Source organism: Neofelis nebulosa, chromosome 14 (genome assembly GCF_028018385.1).
Source record: "Neofelis nebulosa isolate mNeoNeb1 chromosome 14, mNeoNeb1.pri, whole genome shotgun sequence".
NCBI lineage: Eukaryota > Metazoa > Chordata > Mammalia > Carnivora > Felidae > Neofelis > Neofelis nebulosa.
Window position 1 is genome coordinate 22,752,573 of NC_080795.1, and position 21,026 is coordinate 22,773,598.

General features: G+C 37.9%; 1 protein-coding gene across 9 annotated transcripts in view; it reads left to right on the forward strand.

The window, feature by feature from the left end:
* The window catches only part of TERF1 (telomeric repeat binding factor 1), a 34,155-nt gene that overhangs the window by 1,987 nt on the left and 11,142 nt on the right, over positions 1–21,026 (forward strand). For 3 of the 9 annotated variants that reach the window (XM_058699835.1, XM_058699838.1, XM_058699836.1), the window contains exons 2-8: positions 4,844–4,939; positions 8,990–9,111; positions 10,802–10,888; positions 13,980–14,129; positions 14,808–14,917; positions 18,323–18,366; positions 19,904–19,995. In XM_058699835.1, the coding sequence (XP_058555818.1) occupies positions 4,844–4,939; positions 8,990–9,111; positions 10,802–10,888; positions 13,980–14,129; positions 14,808–14,917; positions 18,323–18,366; positions 19,904–19,995 (701 nt within the window). Of the gene's footprint in view, positions 1–4,843; positions 4,940–8,989; positions 9,112–10,801; positions 10,889–13,979; positions 14,130–14,807; positions 14,918–18,322; positions 18,386–19,903; positions 20,000–21,026 lie in introns of all 9 variants that reach the window. The other 6 variants (XM_058699833.1, XM_058699834.1, XM_058699830.1 and 3 more) reach the window with 4 other exon arrangements.

Sequence of the window (21,026 nt, forward strand, 5' to 3'; positions counted from 1 at the left end):
CAGTTTGGGGACTTAGCCAAAGTGACACCATTTTAGGCCTGTGGTTTTCTTTTAACAATGATTACATATAGAAATGTTTATGCATATTTCTATACATGTCTAGACACAGGTTTGTTAGTATATATTCATTTACTTATTCTGTTAGACGAAAGGGCACAGAAGCAATGTAACCCTACGTAGTAACCTAGCACTGGAGGCTTGGTTTCTAATACCATTCCTTAACAAAGGGAACCAGCGCTCTTTGGAGAAATGGCCTGAATCTGACCCTGGGACAGGAGATAGGACAGATGAACCTGGAGCATCTTGTGCCAGAAAGTAAGGAAGTGCTAACAGCAAACCCCCAGACAAAAAGAACTTTTGGGGGTACAAAGGGAACAGGAGCCAGCTCTAAGAGCTCCCAATGGCCAGAGCAACTCGAGCAAGAAAATAGTTTGAATTCTAACCCAAAGGTAAAATAATTATCTGTGAGCCCATACTGATGTAAATAAATGATGGAATAAATAAGGAGATGAGATAAGAAACAAATCTCCTGCAGAAGAATTCCAAGTAATTTATGAAGCTACTATGTCGTCAAGGAGGTGAAACCTAACACCCCACTCCTTAAGTGTGGGCTGTGCAGAGTGACTTTATTCTGAGAAGTACAATATGGCATTGGGGGAAGGATAACTTTACAGTAGAGAAGCCTAACAAAGATTAATTCACACCTAGGTCATCAAGGTCAACAGGAACGGTGACAGTTTGGCATTATATATACTTTATATGATGTATTGAATATGGAACTTTACCTCTTTGATCTTCCTCCCAAAACTTCTTAACTCCAATCAAATTGTGAGAAAAACATCAGACAAAGCCCACTACAAAATATCTCAAAACTGCCAAGGTAATCAAAACCAAGGAAAATCTGAGAAACTGTGATGATGACTAAATGTAATGTGTCCTGGGTGATATCAGCAGAAAAAAAAGGACATAAGTAAAAACTGAGGTAGTCAGAAAAGACCATGGACTTTAGTTAATGATGTATTAATATTGATTTATTAATGTAACCTGTACCATACATATACAAGATGTTATTAATAGGGGAAAGTGGGGGGAGGGTATATAGGACTTCTGTCTTCACAATAATTCTATAAATTGAAAACCTTTCTAAAAATTAAAGACTTCTTTTGAGGTTCTAGGTCAAGACCCGAGGAATAATCTAGGCCACCTCTATTATTTTTAGGATCAGGGCACAGAAAGCCAGAGAGAGTAAACTATTTTTTAAAGTTGCACTGCTAGTCAGTGACCTATAAATTGTGAACATAGTGTTGTCTCTGTATTTCCATTTTGACTGAAAGGACTTCCTTTTATCTTTTATAGAATTTCATTTACTTTTCAAAACTTTTCAAAAACACACAACTCTTGATGCTTTCTAGAAAATTCTTAGCTCTTTCATTCTGACTCACAATTATTCTCACACCTCACTTAATTTAGGCCATTTCCAGACTAGGAAGCAGTTTAAGATAATGATTAAGAGCATGGGCTCCGGGGGGACACCTGCGTGGCACAGTCCATTAAGCATCTGACTCTTGATTTTTTTCTGCTCAGGTGAGGATCTCAGGGGTCAGGTCATGGGATATAGTCCGGTCTCTGGCTGACGCTGACAGCAGAGCCTGCTTGGGATTCTCTCTCTTCCTCTCTCTGCCCCTCCCCTGCTCACTCTCTATCTCAAAATAAATAAATAAACTTAAGAAAGAAAGAAAAAAAGAGCATGGGCTCCAGAATAAATTGTCTGAGTTTGATTCCTGGCTCTGCTACTTTATAGCTGTTAGACCTGAAGCAAGTTACTTACCTCTTGGTAGGTCAGTTTTCTCATCTTTTTATTTGGGGTGAGGGGCAGAGAGACAGTGAGAGAGCCCAAGGAGGGATTCTCCTGTCTGTCAACACAGAGTCTGATGCGGACTCGAACTCAGGAACCATGAGATCATGACCTGAGCCAAAATCAAGAGTCAGACACTTAACCGACTGAGCCACCCAGGCACCCTCAGTTTCCTCATCTGTAAAGTGCTAATGATAGTATCTACTTAAGAGAGTTGTTGAGAGAAACACATGAACTGATCGATATAAAGCAAGGTTTCTCGACGGCCTCAATACTGTTGACACTGTGTGTTTGCACCACATGATTCTTTGTTCTGCATACACACGAGAGTGGAGGGGGGTGAAGGTGAGGGTTCTCCTGTGTTTTGTAGGACGTTTAGCAGCGTCCCAGACCTCAACTACTAGATGCTAGCAGCATTCCCCTTCTACTCGTGACTTTCAGAATTGTCTCTAGACACTGCTGAATGTCCCCTAAGGGACAAAATCACCCCCATTTGAAGACCACTGGTATAGAGTGCTTAGAGTAGTGCCTGGTGTTAGAAGTGCTTAAATACAGTGGCTATTGCAGCCAGTCAGTAGATCTCCCTAACGTGTTTCTGTCAGCAGTGTTTGGTTACAGGTGAGCAGAAACCAAGTAGCCAGGTTCAACCAGGGGAGGTTTTCATTGTTTTTATTTTGTTTTTTGGCTAGCAGGTACAAAGAACAGAAAGGCAGTGGTATTTGTAGGTACTGCATATGGACTAAATTGAATATGGAGGGAGGTGAGATAGAGGTCTGACTTTCTTCCCTAAGCATAGAGTAGATTCTTTTGTTTTGCTCCTATACCATACTTAATCTTTGTGGCATTAAAATTTTAATGAATCACTTGCGTAACTTTTGGTTTCTGTCTTTAACATTGGCTAGCAGTAGCTGTTAAGTAAGTATTGAACTGTTTAAATTTTATATTAATTTTGTGCTCTCTCTGAATCTTGTTTAATTAAATTGTAGCTGGTTTTGGTCCAGATAATCTCTGGTATAGCTTAAGATTATGCTATTTTAGAATTGAGGAAATAAATACAAGTCAACGTATTTGTCTTTTATCTGCTTAGTAGCTGCAAGACCACTTTTTGGTTTTGCTAGTTGATTTAATCTTTATATACACCAACCAAGCCCTGGGTGAAGTGTAACTGTGGAACCTTCAGGTCTTACTTTAAACATAATTTCCTCAGAAAAGCTTTCCTATCTCCTTCCTCCAACTAGCTACTAAAACACATTCTAAGCTTTCTTTGTTATATGCATCCATAGCATTCTGTACTTGTCTTTTTCAGTTTTCTCCACGTTTTTACTTAAATTGTTCAATCATTTGTCTTTCATTGCTACATAGTAATAAATTCACTGAGATCCAGGATTATGGTTTACTCCAGCATCATACTCAATGCCTAGCATAACATCTGCGTGAGCATTCAAATATTTGGAAGACTAACATTAATACATTTTTTTTATACATCTGTAGTTTTATTTCTTCTTTGGGGTTAGGGTTGAGGAGAAACAGGTTTTGGCTGAGAAATAAACTTTTTTGCTGAAATTGTACCCTGAAAGTTTTAAATAAGTAGCAGAAGAAAGGGAAGATAGGTAGTTGGTAAACTGAGGCCTAAAGTTGCTGCCCCCTTTCCGTGTCTGCCCCTATGACTTCTTGTCCCAAACCAAATTACAATAAAGGAAATATTCTGCTCTTTATTTTGCTCCGGTAATGATCTAGACTGGAGACCAAGAGGGGATTGCCACCACAAGTTCCCAAGAAGGAGCGCCACAAGTGCGTTTATACTATGGTCTGTGTCTGAGACACGATCCCTAAAACATCTATCAAAGAGTAAAAGGTAGCAATGTGGACTTGATTTGTTTCCAGAGCTTTTCTGCCCAGCTGTCACTGACGAACACAGCGAACACCAAGGGCACGTCTCTGACGGCCCCTTCGAATTTCTGGAATAAGTATTGTTCTACTGGAGCTGAGCGGCAGCTTTGGAACATTCCTCTTAAATGAGCTGCATGTGATTTTCTCCACATACCCTGTGGAAGCACACTCAGGAATTCGCACACGGAGCACATTCTCCCGCCATCGCAGGGTCCTCCACCAGCCGGCAGGGCAAGCCTGAGGTGCTCCCTGCCATCTCTGCATGCACAGGGGCCACTGCTTGCAGAGCGTTGAGGTGAGAGCGCAGAACCACCAGCAGAGGGGGCTCCCTGCGCCTGTAAGCCTGGGGTGCTGGGCTGCGCACCTTTCGGGACAGGGGGACCAGCTTGACTGGCCTCGTGCCTCAGTGGAGCACTCACACTGCAGCCCTCCAGGAGCTCCAGGGTCAGGGCTGCGGAGTACCAGAGCTGCCAGCTGCCCTGGCAGAGGCTTTATCAGGACGTTCCCATGGCCATGGCGAGAAAGCCAACACGCTCCTGTTGGACCAGGCTGTGCGCTCACTTCTTTGGACCCACAAGGCTTTCTGGAAAGGCCACGGGGCCTCGGGTGCAGCAGGTGGCCACACCTAGGGCCGTCTCCTCGCTGCCAGCTTGCCCCAATAAATAGGTTTTTTAAATCTCTGTAAGTTTAACAGACTCCCTTAACTGAAACCTTGACCAAAATAATATAAAATATTTCCTATAATATTAGGTAGGAGTTTTAAGGTATAAAATAAACTTCCAGCTAATGATTAGACACATTTTACAGTTTGAGTCTAAATCTCCTTTTTTATTAGTATAGAATGCTACCTGTGAAAGTACTTTTAAGTATTTATTATTCTGCATGTGAAAATCTGTTTTTATTTTACAAGAAAAGTGCTCATTGCTGTTTTTCTCATTTTTAAAAAAAATTGCCTATAAATAAAAGCATATAGCTCTCGGTTTATGATTTTTGCATGTTTATAACCTATTACTCAACCAACCACACAGAGGCACTGCTGGGTCAAGTTTGGCTTTTTTTTTAAATATTTTAATAAAATTCACATCTTTTCTTTTTCAGCTATTATTCATGGGCTGTCCAGTCTAACCGCTTATCAGTTGAGAACTATATTCATATGTCAGTTTTTGACAAGAGTTGCAGCAGGAAAAACCCTTGGTAAATATGTGTTTTTATCTTATTTTTGAAATGTTTTAATCTATGTCTAAAGGTAAAACAATGAGAGGAAACACATGGAAGCTGTTAGTTGTTTTTGAGAGTTTGCACTATGTATTTGACATGTACATCTATACAAGCATTTTTAAAGGAAAAGAAATATAGTTCTCATCTCCTTAGAGCGCTGGTTGTCAAACTTAGCTTGCTTCAGAATTATTAGAACACTTGTTAAAAAACAGAATGCTGAGTCCCCTTCCCTACCATGAATTCCTGATGCGATAGGATGGATGGGAGGGGCCCTGGAGTTTATATTTCTAATAAGTTCCCAGGTGATTCTGACACATGGGGAGCCACGCTTCATGGACTCTCTTGGAGATTTACTTTAAATTTGACTATGGTAACTTTGTGGTGACTCTTCCATACACATTCTGTTTTTTTACTCACAACTATGATAATTGAAACCTTTTATTTGAACTTGATTTCAGTACTTATTTAGATAGGTGAATATGATTTATAGCTATAAAAGCTCTCTCCTTTATCTCTACAGGTAATTTTAGATTGTAATGGGCAAGCCTGCTTCAGTTTATTAGTAATGGGTGATATTTACAACATGGTCACTTAAAGGACCTTTTGCTACAAATAATTACATATTTATATTGGTGTTTACAATTTACACAAATGCTTTCCCAACAGTGCTAAGTGGTAGGCAGTACTTAACATGAAACTGTTTACTTATAATCCTGTTGTAGTATGGAAAAATCCCAGTGCATTAGTACCACTCTCGTGACGTTCACTGTCCAGCTCTGGCTCATACAGTATGCTGCGTGTTGGGGGTAAGACTAGGGCTGCAATTAATGCCATGACCATAAGTGACTAGGACTAGAAGCAGAGTAGATATAGGGAGACAGAACTATAGGTAGTCTGGGCCTGTAGCTAAAGAAGAAAAGCATCTGGATGTGGACACAATCAGAGAATTCCTGACCATGCGGACAATAAGTTAACATGGTTGTTAACAGTTGTTTTGTAAATTAAATATGACAAAATATTCTAAAGTGCCCAACTGTGTTTCACATGTTAGCAGTTGTTCAGTGGATCTTAACTTTCTCCCGGACGGCCCTTCCTCTAGCCTCTCCTTTCTTTCTGGAAAGAAATGCAGAATGTGTGTGTGGCGCCATGGTTTAATCTTGAAATTCACCAGGATCCCCCTTTGGGTATATCTTAGACATGATAGGCCCATGTCAATTATCAACAATCAATGTATTTCACCATAATGGACTCAAGTGAGGCAGCAATTAAAATTTTATTTTAATTTATATGGTAGACTTTCAGCTATATATATAACTCTTCCTTTTTTTTTTTAAAGTGGTTGCTCAACCGCAGCACTGCCTATTAGAAATGTGAGCTATATATATAATTGAAAAGAAATAGATGGACTTAATTTTGGCAATATCTTATTTAACCCAATATTTCTAAAATACATAAACATATAATCAACATAAAACATGTTAATGAGACATTTTACCCCTCTTTTTGCAGTAAGTCTTTGAAACCTTGGGTGTATTTTATACTTAAAGCACATTTTCATTTGGAACTAGCCATATTTTACCTGTTTAACAATTATGTATGGCAGTGGCTACCATATTAGCTTTAGTCTCTGCCCCACATAGCTTTGAAATGTGGCAGATGTGTTGAAGGGCAAATGTTTTGTTTATGACAGGTTTCATTCTTTCATGGGACTTTATTTTTTAAGTTCTGTACAGCTCCGGGAGACTTCCCTACCTTTCTACCCCAGCTTTCTGAACTGCCCCAGAACTCAGCAAATGTCCTGAGGGGAAAACCAACCATGTGTTTTCAGTTCTTCTATCCAGTCCACCAAGCTAGCCCCAAGGAAACCGCCAGAAGCTTTCCTTGTTGCTATTACCCCAGTAAAATCTCCCTGCCTGGAATGCACTTACTGAATCTTCGCCTTATAAACAAATGAGGCCAGGGAAGAAAAGCTGCCCCTCATCACCTCCCCTCAAAAGGATTCTCTCCCTGGAGATGTAATTCATCTAGTTCTCTCTGCTTCCACCACTATCCCGTGCCTTTAGCAACATGCTTTTGCAATTTATCCCACTTTTTTCTAGCTGTAATAGGAATGTTGGCCTACCACATTCTGCCTGAAAGTGAAAGTCTACTCTAAAGTTTTTGAAATTAAGATTTAACAGTGATACATTTTTCCCCTACATCTCACATTTATGAGAAGGAAGGCAGATTAATGAGATGGGTTAGATAATGTCCGTCCAGAAACCTAATAGGAAATATAAATATTTAAGTGAGTTTTTATTTTTGTAAGTGTTTATTCTGAGAGAAAGAGAGCACTCACACAAGGGTTGGAGGGGCTGAGAGAGAGGGAGAGAGAATTCCAAGCAAGCTCTGCACTGTCAGCTGATGGGCTCACTCTCACGAATCATGAGATCATGACCCGAGCCAAAATCAAGAGTCGGACACTGGTGTGACTGAACTGCCTAGGCACCCCTGAAGTGAGTTTTTAAAAGAAAAAAAAATGTGAAATTAGAAGGATTAGGCAATCTGCCTTTGCATTTTCATCTTTCATGCTTTCCAGCATGTACTCTAGCCTTACCAAGCATCTTGTTATTCCTGAAACACACCTTTTTTGAGACAAAGTAAGTGGTGTTTAAGTGTTCTGGAGTCTGCTTCTACTACTTGTTAGCTGTGTCACCTCTCCAAGTCTCAGGTCCTACTTTATAAAAGACAAAGTTGATAACGTTGTATACCCTTTTAAAGAAATTGTGTGGATAAAGGAGCTACTGCATGTTAAGCACTTAGCATAGTGCCTAACATGTAATAGGACGTTAATATGTGTTGACTATGAGTATGAATATCTTTTGTACTCCTCTGCCTTTTGTTCTGCTGCTGCCTTCCTGAAATGTTCTCCTTCCCATCCTTATCCTCTTCACTTGGTTATCTCCTATTTATCCTCAGTGTCCCAGTTTGGATTGTTTCTCTTCCATGAAGGATTCTCTTCTAGTATCCTTTCGTAGAGTTGATATTCTATTTTTCATATACACTAGACCCTCCTAGAGGGATTTTGGGAAATACAGATGCATGGGCTCTACCTTGTACTAATTAAATCAATCTCTAAAGGATGGGTCTAGGTTATTTGCATTTTATTTTGTATATTTACTTTGAGAGAGAGAGACACCACACAGGGGTGGGGCAGAGAGAGAATCTCAAGCAGGTTCCACGCTCAATGCGGAGCCTGACTTGGGGCTTGATCTCACGTCCTGACCGTGAGATCATGACCTGAGCCAAAATCAAGAGTCGGACTCTGTAGAGGCATCCCTGTAGTTTTTTAAAGCTCCTCTGATGATTCTGAGGTATAGCTAGAGCTGAGAAGCACTGGCATAATACATAATTCTAATAAAGTACCAGTCACATCAGTTTGTCTTTCTTCATAGCTAGCAGTCGGGTTTCATAAGGGCAGGAACCATTTCTTCTTCCTGGTCGTATCCTAAGTACCTGGCACAGGGCCAGGAATATAAAAAGACTTACTCTACAAATTAATAAATTTTTATGTTTAAAATGTTGGAGGGGTGCCTGGGTGGCTCAGTCAGTTAAGCGTCGAACTCTTGATTTCGGCCCAGGTCGTGATCTCACAGTTTGTGGGATTGAGCCCCACATCAGGCTCTGTGCTGACAATGCAGAGCCTGCTTGGGATTGATTCTCTGTCTTTCTCTCTCTCTATCAAAATAAGTAAACATTAAGTAAATTATCAAAATGTTGAAGACACAATTAGAAGACAACAGGAAATAAAGTAGAAATCGTTGAAACTCCTGACATTTAAATTGCATGCTCCTTCAGATTTTTCAAAGGAAGAAAAGGAAATTAACTTGAATCAAATCACTTGCCTAAACTGTTGTGTACAGGAATACTGCCTAGCACAGAGTATATACTCCGTAAACATTTAAAGAACTGAATTCATTAAAAATTGACCAAAGTAAGGTTCTATTTAGCTTCCTTAATTACTTATTTTTGTTCTGGTTTTAAAAGATGTACAGTTTGAAAGTGATGAACGAATTACACCCTTGGAATCCGCCCTGATGATTTGGGCCTCAATTGAAAACGAACATGACAAACTTCATGAAGAAATACAGAATTTAATTAAAATTCAGGTATGAGTATTACATTATTATTATTATTATTATTATTATTATTATTATTATTATAGAATCTAAGCACACAACATCTAGAGCAATTAAGAGCTACTTAATAGAAGTTGGGCGGTAAACCCAAAGTAAAATTTAATATACTTACTCTCTTCAGAAATTTGACCTCTGGTTTATATTCTTTGACACAAGCTCTGAGAGTTGGGACTTAATGTTTGCTACCTAAGTATGTATATATATATTGCCCCCACTTGAGAAAATACACTGCATCAGTTTAAAGATCACAAAGCAACTTTCAAAAATCAGTAGTTTGTACTGTCTCAATTTCTATTAAAAATTACAAATATGAAAAACAGAATATTTGGTAAGAAATTCATAGGTTTTTGTGAATAAGGGAATGTAAAATTTTAACTGTGTAGAGGGAGTTTTAGGAGTAACCTATTAAAGAGTGAGAGCCAAAAAAGTCATTCAAAGATACAGTAGCAGGGAAAATATGTTTTGCTAACGGGCAAAGCAAATACTAAGGATTGTTCTAGTTAAATAAATTTTTCCTCAGTTTTAGAAAATTATTTTATGGTTGGGTAGGAGAAAAAACTCCAGATGAAAGCCCACCTTCCCCAAAATGAATTATTGTTAGTGTGGTGATTGCCAAGTGGAATTAAGACCAGAAGAGAACAGGCAAAAATATGACTGCTACTTTTAAGAATTTCAGCCTGGGATGAAGAGCTTTGTCATGTTATCCCAGTTTTTGGAGGGGATTCTAGAGGAAGCAGGCCATCATTAATATACTAAGGTTAAGTTGAGCGGGTTACCATAAATTCATAGCAAATATAATATATTGCTTGCTATTCGTCACGTACTATTCTAAGCACTTTTCACATAGAAGTCTAATCCTTACAATAGCCCTATGATATAGGTACTATTATTTACACTGTTTTACATACAAGGAAACTGAGGCACATGAGGTTAAATAGCTTGCCAAAGTTTACAAAACTATCCAGATGGTAATAGTCCCATATCTTACCATAAAATATCAGAAAGGCCAGTTTATAAAATGATTATTCAGAAGCATCTGGTTTCCTAGGTTTCTATTAGAGATTTTTAAGGATCCTAACTAATTTTACACATCCTAATCATCAGAAACACCATCCACCTCCTCTCTCATTTCCCTTTTTCTCGTATTAATATTTAGGTGGGCCCTAAATGTACATAATGTAGCTCCTAATTTATTTATTTATGTCTGCTTTTTTTGGTTATTTTATTTTAGAGCATGTGAGTGGGGGAGAGGGGCTGAGGGAGAAAGAGAGAGAAGCTTAAGTAGGCTCCATGCTCAGTGCAAAGCCCAGCGTGGGGCTCGAGCCCACAACGCTGGGATCATGACCTGAGCCAAAATCAAGAATCAGATGCTCAACCAACTGAGCCACCCAGGCACCCCTTAATGTCTGCTTTTAATTGGCCTAAATTCGAAAGAGGTAGAATGCTGGGCATTTACTAATAGAGATACAAGGGGCCAATGAAAAATTGTTACATCCTTTTCAAACCACAGTTACTTCATCTTTGAAAAGGTATTTTAAATCATTTATCACATTTTTTAGTGAAGTCGTTTAGATTTAACAGGACTTATTTCAATATTAAACCACAATTATACGTTTTTAAAAAGCAGCCTAAGGTATGTATTTGTCATCCTATCTTTTAGGCGATAGCTGTTTGTATGGAAAATGGCAATTTTAAAGAAGCAGAAGAAGTCTTTGAAAGAATATTTGATGACCCAAATTCTTATGAGGTAGTTGGTCAAACTAGAACTATAATTTTCTTTTCTTTTCTTTTCTTTTTTTTAAAGTTTATTTATTTTGAGAGTGTGTGTGCATGAGCCAGGGAGAGGCAGAGAGTGAGGGAGAGAGAGAATCCCAAGCAGGCTCCATTCTCAGTGCAAAGCCCAACACAGGGCTCCAACGGACTGTGAGACCCATCACCTGAGCCAAAACCAAGAATCAGACGCTTAGCCAACTGAGCCACCCAGGCGCCCTACAATCAGAATTTTAGAACTGTCTGTATGGAGTGAGGTAGATTCAAAGAACACTGGAGGAAGAAGGGGATGCTTTCTCTTTTAAACAGGATAGAACAGTGCTGTCCAAGGGAAAAATAATGCAAGTCACATACGTGTTTTAGTAGCCACATTAAAAAAAGTCAAAAGAAATGACTGAAACAAATTTTAATATTTCATTTTACCCAGTATATCCCAAAGCATCATTTTCAGCATTTAATCAACATAAAAAAGTATTGATGGGATATTTTACACTCTCCTTTTTGTACTCCTTTTTTCAAAGAGTCTTTGAAATCTGATGTGTATTTTATACTTATGTCTAAATTCAGGTCTCACATTTCAAAGGCCCAGTAGCTACATTTGGCTGATGGCTACCATATTGGGTAGCAGAGGTATAGGAAACATAATTATTTTTTAGAAGTCTCTTATGTGATCATTAGTAGTTTTTGTGTGTATGTGTAATGTAATGTTAAGGTCAGTAGAACTTGTTTTTCAGTATTACAGTGTTGGAATAAATTACATTTATTTAAAGAAATAAAAGATAATTATATATTTTTTTTGAAAAAATTTTTAATGTTTATTTATTTTAGAGAAAGAGAGAGTGAGCGCGCGAGTTGGGGAGGGGCAGAGAGAGCGGGAGATACAGAATCCGAAGCAGGCTCCAGGCTGTCAGCACAGAGCCCGATGCAGGGCTCGAACTCATGAACCGCGAGATCATGACCTGAGCTGAAGTTAGACACTTAAGTGACTGAGCCACCCAGGCACCCCGTTTTTTTACATATTTTTTAGTGAACTTTTTATTGAACAGTAGTATACCTTTAGTAGCATACGTATACCATCAATGTATAAACAGATGTCTTTTCACAAAAGAAACATGCTTGTGTGATGAGCCCCTATATCAAGGAAAAGAACATCACCAGCACCCCTCCAGTCACTGTCTTACCTTCTCAAGGATAACCACTACCCTGACTTGTAACATCCAAGATTAGTTTTACATGTTTCCAAACTTTATATATTACAGTCATATAGCAAGTTTATATAAGATTGATCCATGGTGTTGCTTCTAACAATATTTCATTTATTTCCATTGTTCCATTGTTGGAATATGCAACTTACCCATTCTACTGTTGAGAAACATTTGAGTTATTTCCAGTTTTTGGCTGTTACATTCCTTTTATACGTCTTTTGTAGAATAAATGTATGTGTTTCTGTTGGGTATATACTTAAGAATGATTTGGTGGGTTATAAGGTATGCACATACTCAGTTTTAGTAGATAACTGCCAAATAGTTTTCCAAAGTGGTTATATCAGTTCCTTCGGTAGTGTGCAAGAGTTCCAGTTGCTTCACAGACCTTCTCTGTTGTTTTCCTTTTAGTATGCTGGCAAATATGTAGTACTATCACGTTGGGTTTTAGTTTCTCTGTCTCTCATGAATAGTGAAGTTGAGCACCTTTTCCTATGCTGGTATAGAGTAGAAGAGTGGTCACCTTAATCCACTTGAGGGACTGAGCTAGGTCAAGAGTAGGTTGTAGTTTTATTTAGACTTAGTTTTTCTCTAATGTGGCCCTGTTCCTAGGGTGTAACCCTCCAGAGATCTCAGCTGAAAGCCTGATATGTTTATTGAGTTTCCTGCCCCCACCTTTTTTGCCTTAGCCCTGTGAGGCTACTGAAAACTCCACTCTACTTCACAGAAGAGGAAACCTTCCTTACAACCAGGAAGCATAAGAGGAAGCACTTAATCTCACTATCATGAGTAATCAAGGCAATCCCAAGTAATATATTGAAATAGTATTTCCTATACCTCAGACTGGCAACAATTAAAATATCTTAGAATACCAACAGCTGGCCCAAAGAGTGGAGAAATGGTAAGGCTGCCATACTTTTCTCTCAGTGGTATATGTAAATTAGTACTTAAACTTAGGAGAGCATTTTAGTAAAATCTGTAAGTATGCATTCCAGCAATTCTACTTCTAGATAAATACCCTGGAGTAAATTTTTATTTTTACTGCACATTTTAAAAGCCATGAAGTTTTATTTAAAAACAAACAAACAAAAAACAGGCCCCACTAAGACAATTGGTCTGGAATAGAGCCTGAGAAGTAGAATTTTTTGAATGCTCTCTAGCTTTAATTGTGCAACCAGCCTTTAAAGAACTGATGTCTAAGAAAAACTTGGGCGCAAGAAGACATGTAGAGAAATGTTTACCAGTGCTACAGTAATAGAAAATAGCCTCTAACTGCTTTCAGAAGGCTGCAAGAATGGATGAATAAATGGTATTTTTGATCAGTGGAATATTGTGCAGCAGTAAAAGTGCTAATTCTATAAAAATATTATCAACATGAATAAGTGTCACAGAGCTGAGCAAAATATAGCAAGTTTCAGAAAATACACTATGCTAAACAGTACCATATATTTATGGGTGCATACATACATAGTGCAAGTTTAAAGGAATGCATGAATATGATAAATTCTATATTCAGGATAATGGTTACCTTGAGCAGAGGAGAAGCTGGAAGTGCAATCATTTTGGTAATAAACAAGAGCTTTAGTTGTACAGATGATGTTTTATTTCCATAAACTTGGCAGTGGACATTCAGGTTCATAATTTATTTTTTAATCTTTTTGTTATATGTGTGAAATACAATGTAGTTTTTTTTTTTTTTTTAAGTAAGAAAAAATATATTGGTGGGCCATTTGAAACAGAATTTTTTAAAATCTCCTGTATCCCTGAGTTTATAATGTGACTTTTTTAAATTAAATAATATGTGACAAAATTTGTAATATCTTATTTGTGATTTATGTATTAATATGTTTTTCCTGTTTTCTTTAGCCTTTAAAAAGGAAATTGCTTATGGTAATCTCTCAGAGAGATACATTCCACTCCATTTTTCAACACTTCAGCTACAACCACATGATGGAGAAAATTAAGAGTTATGTGAATTGTGTAATAAGTGAAAAATCATCAGCCTTTCTTATGAAGGTATGCGTATTTCAAAGAGACTCAAACAATAAGCTAAGGATAAATTGTTATAATAAAGGAGAATACTTGGAATAGAAATCCTTAAAAACTAATTGGAATTTTATTTAGTGATTTTGTAGAAGAATGCCAAAACGTTACAATTAGTGAATCTCAAGAGTTTATCAGTGATCTTCGCAGTATTTTTTAAATTTTTTAAAACAAGAGTTGGGCAAATTTTTCAAAATAAAAAGTTGGGAAAAATAGGTTAAAGAAAATTTTTGCATTTTTTTGTAAAATGTAAAATTGGACTGAAGAAAGGCCTTTAAAAAATTTCTTTTGTAACATTTTATCCTCAGTGGAGCAATGAGTAAGGGGGTTTTGTCTTAAAATATCTGGAACTTTTATTTATTTTTTTTTTTAAGTAACCCTTTATCTTAATATTGCCTAGCAAGCATTTTATATATGAAATACATGTACAAGGAAAGACCTTCTCCATAAGGCTTAAAAACCAAGCAGGTAACTAATGCAGCTGCTACTGATATCATACTTCCTGGAGAAAAATACAGCACAGTCCCTTTATTGACCTGTCAACAGATGCTTTGGTTATGACTGTCAAGGAATTAGAAGGCTTAATTTTAATACTCTTTGTTCAAAATGGCTTCATGAATTCCTTCCTCTTTCACAACCCCATTTTTTAAGGCAGCAGCAAAAGTAGTGGAAAGTAAAAGAGCAAGAACAACTTCTCAAGAGAAACCTGATGGTAACAGTATTGAAATGGAAACTGAAGCTAATTTGGATGTAGGAAAAAGGTTTGTAAATTCATTAATATATTTTTTGTCTCATGGATAAAATATCTTTATGTGAAAGTGTTGCTAGTGAGCCATTTTTAACAAAAATTATTATTATAGAGGGTATGTTTTACTGATTGTTAACATTTGGATATCTGAAGTACTGTATAGTTACTTCATGTTTTATGCGCATTGTTATATGTGTTAAGCGGAAACAGTACAGTTTAAATGGTATGAGTAATACCATTTACCATTCTCAGGCAACGTGTGCTCTGGAACAGTGTTGAAGTTGGAAACTTGAATCATCTGTACCCCTTAGTTCTCAGATCCCACATGCCTTCATCATGTGACTCACTATCCTGAGGATTATTCTAGTATTTTAAGATACTGTTCCTACATCTTTAACCTTAAGCTAACCACTTCATCTGGTGCTCAACTGAAGAAATTGGGATTTGCTCCAACGCGGGAGGGAAATAGGCTATGTTAGTCCTACACATAGTAATCCCCCTTATCCATGGGAATGTGTTCTAAGACCCCCCAGTGGAGGCCTGAAACTACAGAAAGTACCAAACCCTAAATATGCTATGTTTTTGTCTATACATACATACCTATGATAAAGCTTAGTTTATAAATTAAATACAGTGAGACATGAACCACAATAATCTACTGGAACAGAAGTTATGTGAATGTGGTCTCAAAACATCTTCATGTACTGTACTTCCCCTTCTAGTGACGATGTGAGCTGATGAAATGCGTAGGTGATGAGGTGAAGTGAGGGGAATGACGCAGACACTGTGATGTAGTGTTCGGCTGATAAGATCCTCAGGAGGACGATCATCTGCTCCCAGATGCAATTGATCGGGGGTAACTGAAACTGTGCAAAGCGAAACTACAGATGAGGGGGACTACTGTATTGAGAGACAAGTTCAGTCTCCAAAATTATGTTTTAGAGATTTTCAAGGGTAATTTTTACCTTTTGTCTTGGCTTTAGGAGCTAACCTTATTGAAGAAGATACACTCTACCATGATAAAGTTCTTTTCTGTTGAACTTATGGTCCATTCTCTCTATTCTTCCACCCTTAACCCATGGCCAGATAGTCACGTGGTCTCCAGATGGATGTATTTTGCAATGGATGTAGTGTCTCTCGTTTGGGGGGGGGGGGGGCCAGGGGGGGGCTGGCCATCACTCGAATGCTGCAGGTTCCTCATCTTAACTACTTATTTAGAGATGGGGATTGGGGTTCAAGTTGGATAAACCTCAGGACTAAGCTTAGTTGTCTTATAGTTCCTGCTTGTCCCTACTTATTAATGTGATCTGCTCCCTTACTGGTTCATCTCCCTAAAAACTCTATTAAAGTCTTATGATTTTCTAAGATCCATTTTAAGAAGTAGATCTTTTTTTTTTTTTTAATTTTTTAATGTTTAGAGAGCCCAAGAGAGTGAGCACAAGCAAGGGAGGGGCAGAGAGAGGGAGACACAGAATCTGAAGCAAACTCCAGGCTCTGAGCTGTCAGCACAGAGCCTGATGTGGAGCTCAAACCCACAAACCATGAGATCCTGACCTGAGCCGAAGTCGGACGCTCAACCGACTGAGCCACCCAGGTGCCCCCTAGGTCTTTCATTTTTATTGGCTCATTTATTTTATTTTGTTTAGTATATCACAGTTTAGTGATAATACTGAGACCCAATACATTCCGGTGGCCTAGCCTTCTTGCTCAGGCTAGTGCTGCTTTAAAATAAAATTAAAACTTGCCATGATTCATGCAGGTGATGAATACATTTCCTCTCATATAGTACTATCCACTTATTTCAAATGTCCTCTTACACAAGACACAGTGTAATCATTGTGCGTAAACAGAACTCTTGATATTCTCATCTGTCTCTGTACCCTGACTCTCCTCATACATCCAGTTAACTCCCCAAGTGTTATGAATCCCATCTCCATGCTTCTTTAATATATTGTTTATCACTTGTGTCCTAGGTTATTACTTAGCTTTGTACCATACAAATCCATCCTTGACATGATTTCTAGAGTTAGCATCCCATAAAAATAAATCTGTTTAAATCACTTTCCAGCTTAATAATCTCTTTTGGCTTTCTGTTTTCTAGTTAGAATTTATTGCCATGGCTTGCAAAGCCTTACATCCCCCCACTTTCTGTTTTCTTCACATACAACCTTACCCTTAAGCGTTAACCTCTCCCTGCCCACATACATGGTACTTTCTAGCAACACAGAACTTAGTCCTGACCCTCAAATATGACAAGCTTTTTCATGCCTGGTCTCTTGCTTTAATTTTGAATTCCCTTCTTTGTGTTCTCTCCAAGGCATGCCCTTACTTGCCATTCAAGTTCTAGCTCAAAACATCACCTGATCTCTGGATCAGTTGTCACTTCTGTGCTCCCACAGCATTGAGTCATATCTCTGTAAAAGGACTTATCTTGGATAGTAACATACCTATTTACTTTTCTGTATTTCTCACCAGATTGAGGATCCTTTAAAGGTTCTTAGTTAGCCTTGTATCCTTGGTATGTAGTTCATTACGAGGCATACATTAGAACTTGCAATGCACTAAACATGGGGAGCAAAACTAAAACTAGAGACAAAGATCAAGAACCAAGCAATTATCAAAACCATTCTAGAAGCAAATAGGATCAGGACAAGTAAAACATCAGATTTAACAATATGAGGACAAAAGTTAGCAGAACATAAGTGAACAAGGATAGAATCAAAAGTGTGATTGTGAAATCAGACAAAAGATGAAGCCTTCATGTTATCAATGGTAGATGCCAACTTTGCTCTGATAAAGCTTATAAACTATTTCAAGGCATTGAGAAGTACAGACATGAAACACTAACAGTACCTAGTTTGTTGTTAAAATTTATAGATAGACTTAAATGCTAAAGAAGTTGAGATGGGTAGCTTCAAGGAGGGGTGAGCATTGAGCAGGGCCTTGAAGGATAGTTAGGATTTTTACAGTTGGTTGAGGAGGAAGTGTCATTTTAGGAGAAAAGAACAGTTCCAGTGAAGACACAGAGGTATGTAAATGGTCATGCTTTTTTTGTGGAAGCTTAAGTTTAACTTCAGCAAGAGATGAATTTGTTAAAAAGTTCAGTTGGAGACTCGTGGGGAGGGCGAGAAATTATACTTGCATTCATGGAGATAAGGATCCATGGGAGAGTTTTTGAAAGTGACATGAATGCTGGAGTACATTAACTTTGCTTGACGTATGTTTGTGAAAGCTTGATTTAATATCTGGTCTCATATCTGGGCAGAAATTATCCATGTTGTAATGGACTATATGTCCTAATGTTACCAAGGTTTCTTTTCAAAGGTATTTTGTATAAATTGAAGTATGACTTGATTATATAGTATTATCCTTGTGAAACGTTTCTTTTGTTTATATTCTTACAAATTTTCTTTTAAAGTGTTACTACTGACAAAAAGTCTGCTGGAACTGAATCCTCAGAGGGTACAGTATCTTTATTGAGGTGAAGTAAATTGACATTTTTCTTCTCTGTCTTTAAAATCTTTGATTGAGGCACTTCTTGAAGACCTAAATATGTTATAACTGTCATATAAATGGTGTGATTTAGAGAATATTGCAGGTGCCTGCTTACCTCAGCAGATATTCAAGACCCTGACATGTCTTGAAATTCAAAGCTATAGAGACCTGCCTCTGGGATCGTGGGTTGTCACACATTGTTTCCACAAGGCCATTTTTGGTAGACACATATAGGGAGTGCTTGAACTTAAAGCAGATGTTTAAGAAACTCTTATTCTGGCCCAGAAACAAGGATCTATTGCTAGGGGGTTGATTACATTTCTGATGAATATCCCACATTCTGATTTTATGAAATTACTTGAAAAAGTGTGTTTAATCTACTAGAAATTTCGTAACAGACAATCTAACATATTCAGAGAGCAGAAAGTCTACATGAATGATTTCAGAGATGGAGCAGTTGGGATGCGAACACTGAAATAACATGATAAAAGCATCACTTGGGGGTAGAGAAAGATCTGTTAATGATGGGAAGTGCTTACAAGGATAGTGAATGATCCTGAAGAATGGTAGCAGGTGGTACACGTCAGTGGCATGAACTGCAAGGGCTAAGGTTTCTATGGAAGCAGGCATTCATTAGGAAATGAAAAGTATAGAGACCCATCTCTGGGACCCTGGGGTCATAGAAGGAAGAAGATTAAGCCTGCTCTACTTGAGCAGGCCTGCTCCCCAGCTTTGTTGCAGCCAGGAGGCTGGGCACCAAAAGGCTGCCTCCTAGCCCTTCAGGAGCCAGCCCAGTCTGGAGGTCCTTGGGGTACCAGAGCCCTCCCTAAGAGGGAGCTAGTTTTTAGACAATGGGGAGAGGTGGGGGAACTGGTGAAGAGATTGAAAACAGCATTCCAGAGAGCACGATAGAAAGTTCTGGAAGGGAGAGAAAGGATTAGCAGGTTGCGGGGTAAAAATAGAGATTTTAGGTGGTGATAAAATCATTTCCTAGGCTTAGATGAGCTACTTTTTTCATCTAAACTAGCTCCTTTATAAAACTGAAATAATAACAACTTTGCAGGGTTGTCAAAAAATTTTGCCACATTCTGTATTTCCAGCCTTCCTGTCAGAAAAGCTCTCTTTGGAAGCTATAAAGATAAGTGATACCTGCCATTATGTGTAAAGGAATTTTGGAATTTCTCTTTTGGGAAATAAACTTAAAAGGCATGGGAAAGAATGAAAGTTCATAGCTGATAGTCTGAGGTGTTTTGTTTTTTTTTTTCTTCATCTAATTAGAAGGCTAAAAGAATCTAGAGTTCTAAGTAGATGAGATGGAAGAAATAAGTGATGGGAAGAGAGGGAAGTAAAGACAACAAAAATCTTAAAAGGCCAAGGTTAAGATGGGGCACTCAGCAAGGAGAGCACCTAAGGAAAAAGGCCAAAGTAGAAGGTCCTAGAACAGAGGTTAAGACCAATCATCTACCCTTTTTATAGCTTTTCTATGCTTTTATATTTAATTTAGGTCTCACAAGAATCTCTTTCTATCTAAATGGAAACACAGAAGCCGACAGCAAGATTTTAATAAGAAAGAGGAAAGAGTGGAAACTCTCCAAAGTGAGTACTCTTATTACAGTTTTTAGAAGTGGAGAATTGAGGTGTCCTTGAAAGTGATCCAGCCTTTGACCTTCCCACCACAGCACGCAGACACATTTCAGAAAACTGAAACAGAGGATTAAATGTCATAACCTCATAGAGTTAATTTAAGAAGTTAGTGATTAATTTAGAAAGTTAACCGTTCTGATTGCCTAGTTTAATTTTGCTATGCTGGTACACTGCTTTTCTACCTTAACTTTATTCGGGAACTTGAGGTAGTTACTTACCTGAAACGTATAGCTGTGATCATGGTAGTTATGTTCTATGAAGTCACCATGATTAGTGAATACTGAACCATTACAGGGGAATTACAAGACCAGATTCTTTTCAGCTTCTTGTCACCACAGTTTTGTTACCTGGTAAATATATAACCTTGTTCAGTGTGTTTATATGTTTCTGTTTAAAGACACCTTAATATATAATGTTAATGCATTAACCTTGAACTCACCGCCAGTAGCACCGTAATTCATGCCTGGATGAAGCTTACCTAACACACATATTTTTTCTTTTGGGAACATTACAGTCTTCTTGCACTTAGGAACTCTAGACAGCACTTCCACAATGCTTTTGGGAGCCATTTTTAAACAGCAAAATTACCCAAAAACACAAAATGTAGCATTAAATAGAGTGTAAAAAAGACAATTATTTATAACAGAGCTAAAACATGAAAGAGCTTCACCTTGTTTAACCTCAGCTAGGAACGTACACTTCAGGGGAGTTAAATTTCTTGTTGTTCTGCAGTGACCACAAAAGCACTCTACATATTGATTTTTGAGTTACAGGTAATTAGTAGGGAGGCGAATTCACAATTACAGAACCCAGGAATAATGAGGATTGACTGTAGAATCTAGCTACCCTCTTCATTGCATTTAGAATTTATTCTCAAAAAAGGCATCTCTGGATTTAAAAAACAAGCAACAAGAATCAAAAAATCTTGAAAGCAGTCCATAATTATTTAAATTACAATTTGATTATAAGTTTCTTCTTGGTAT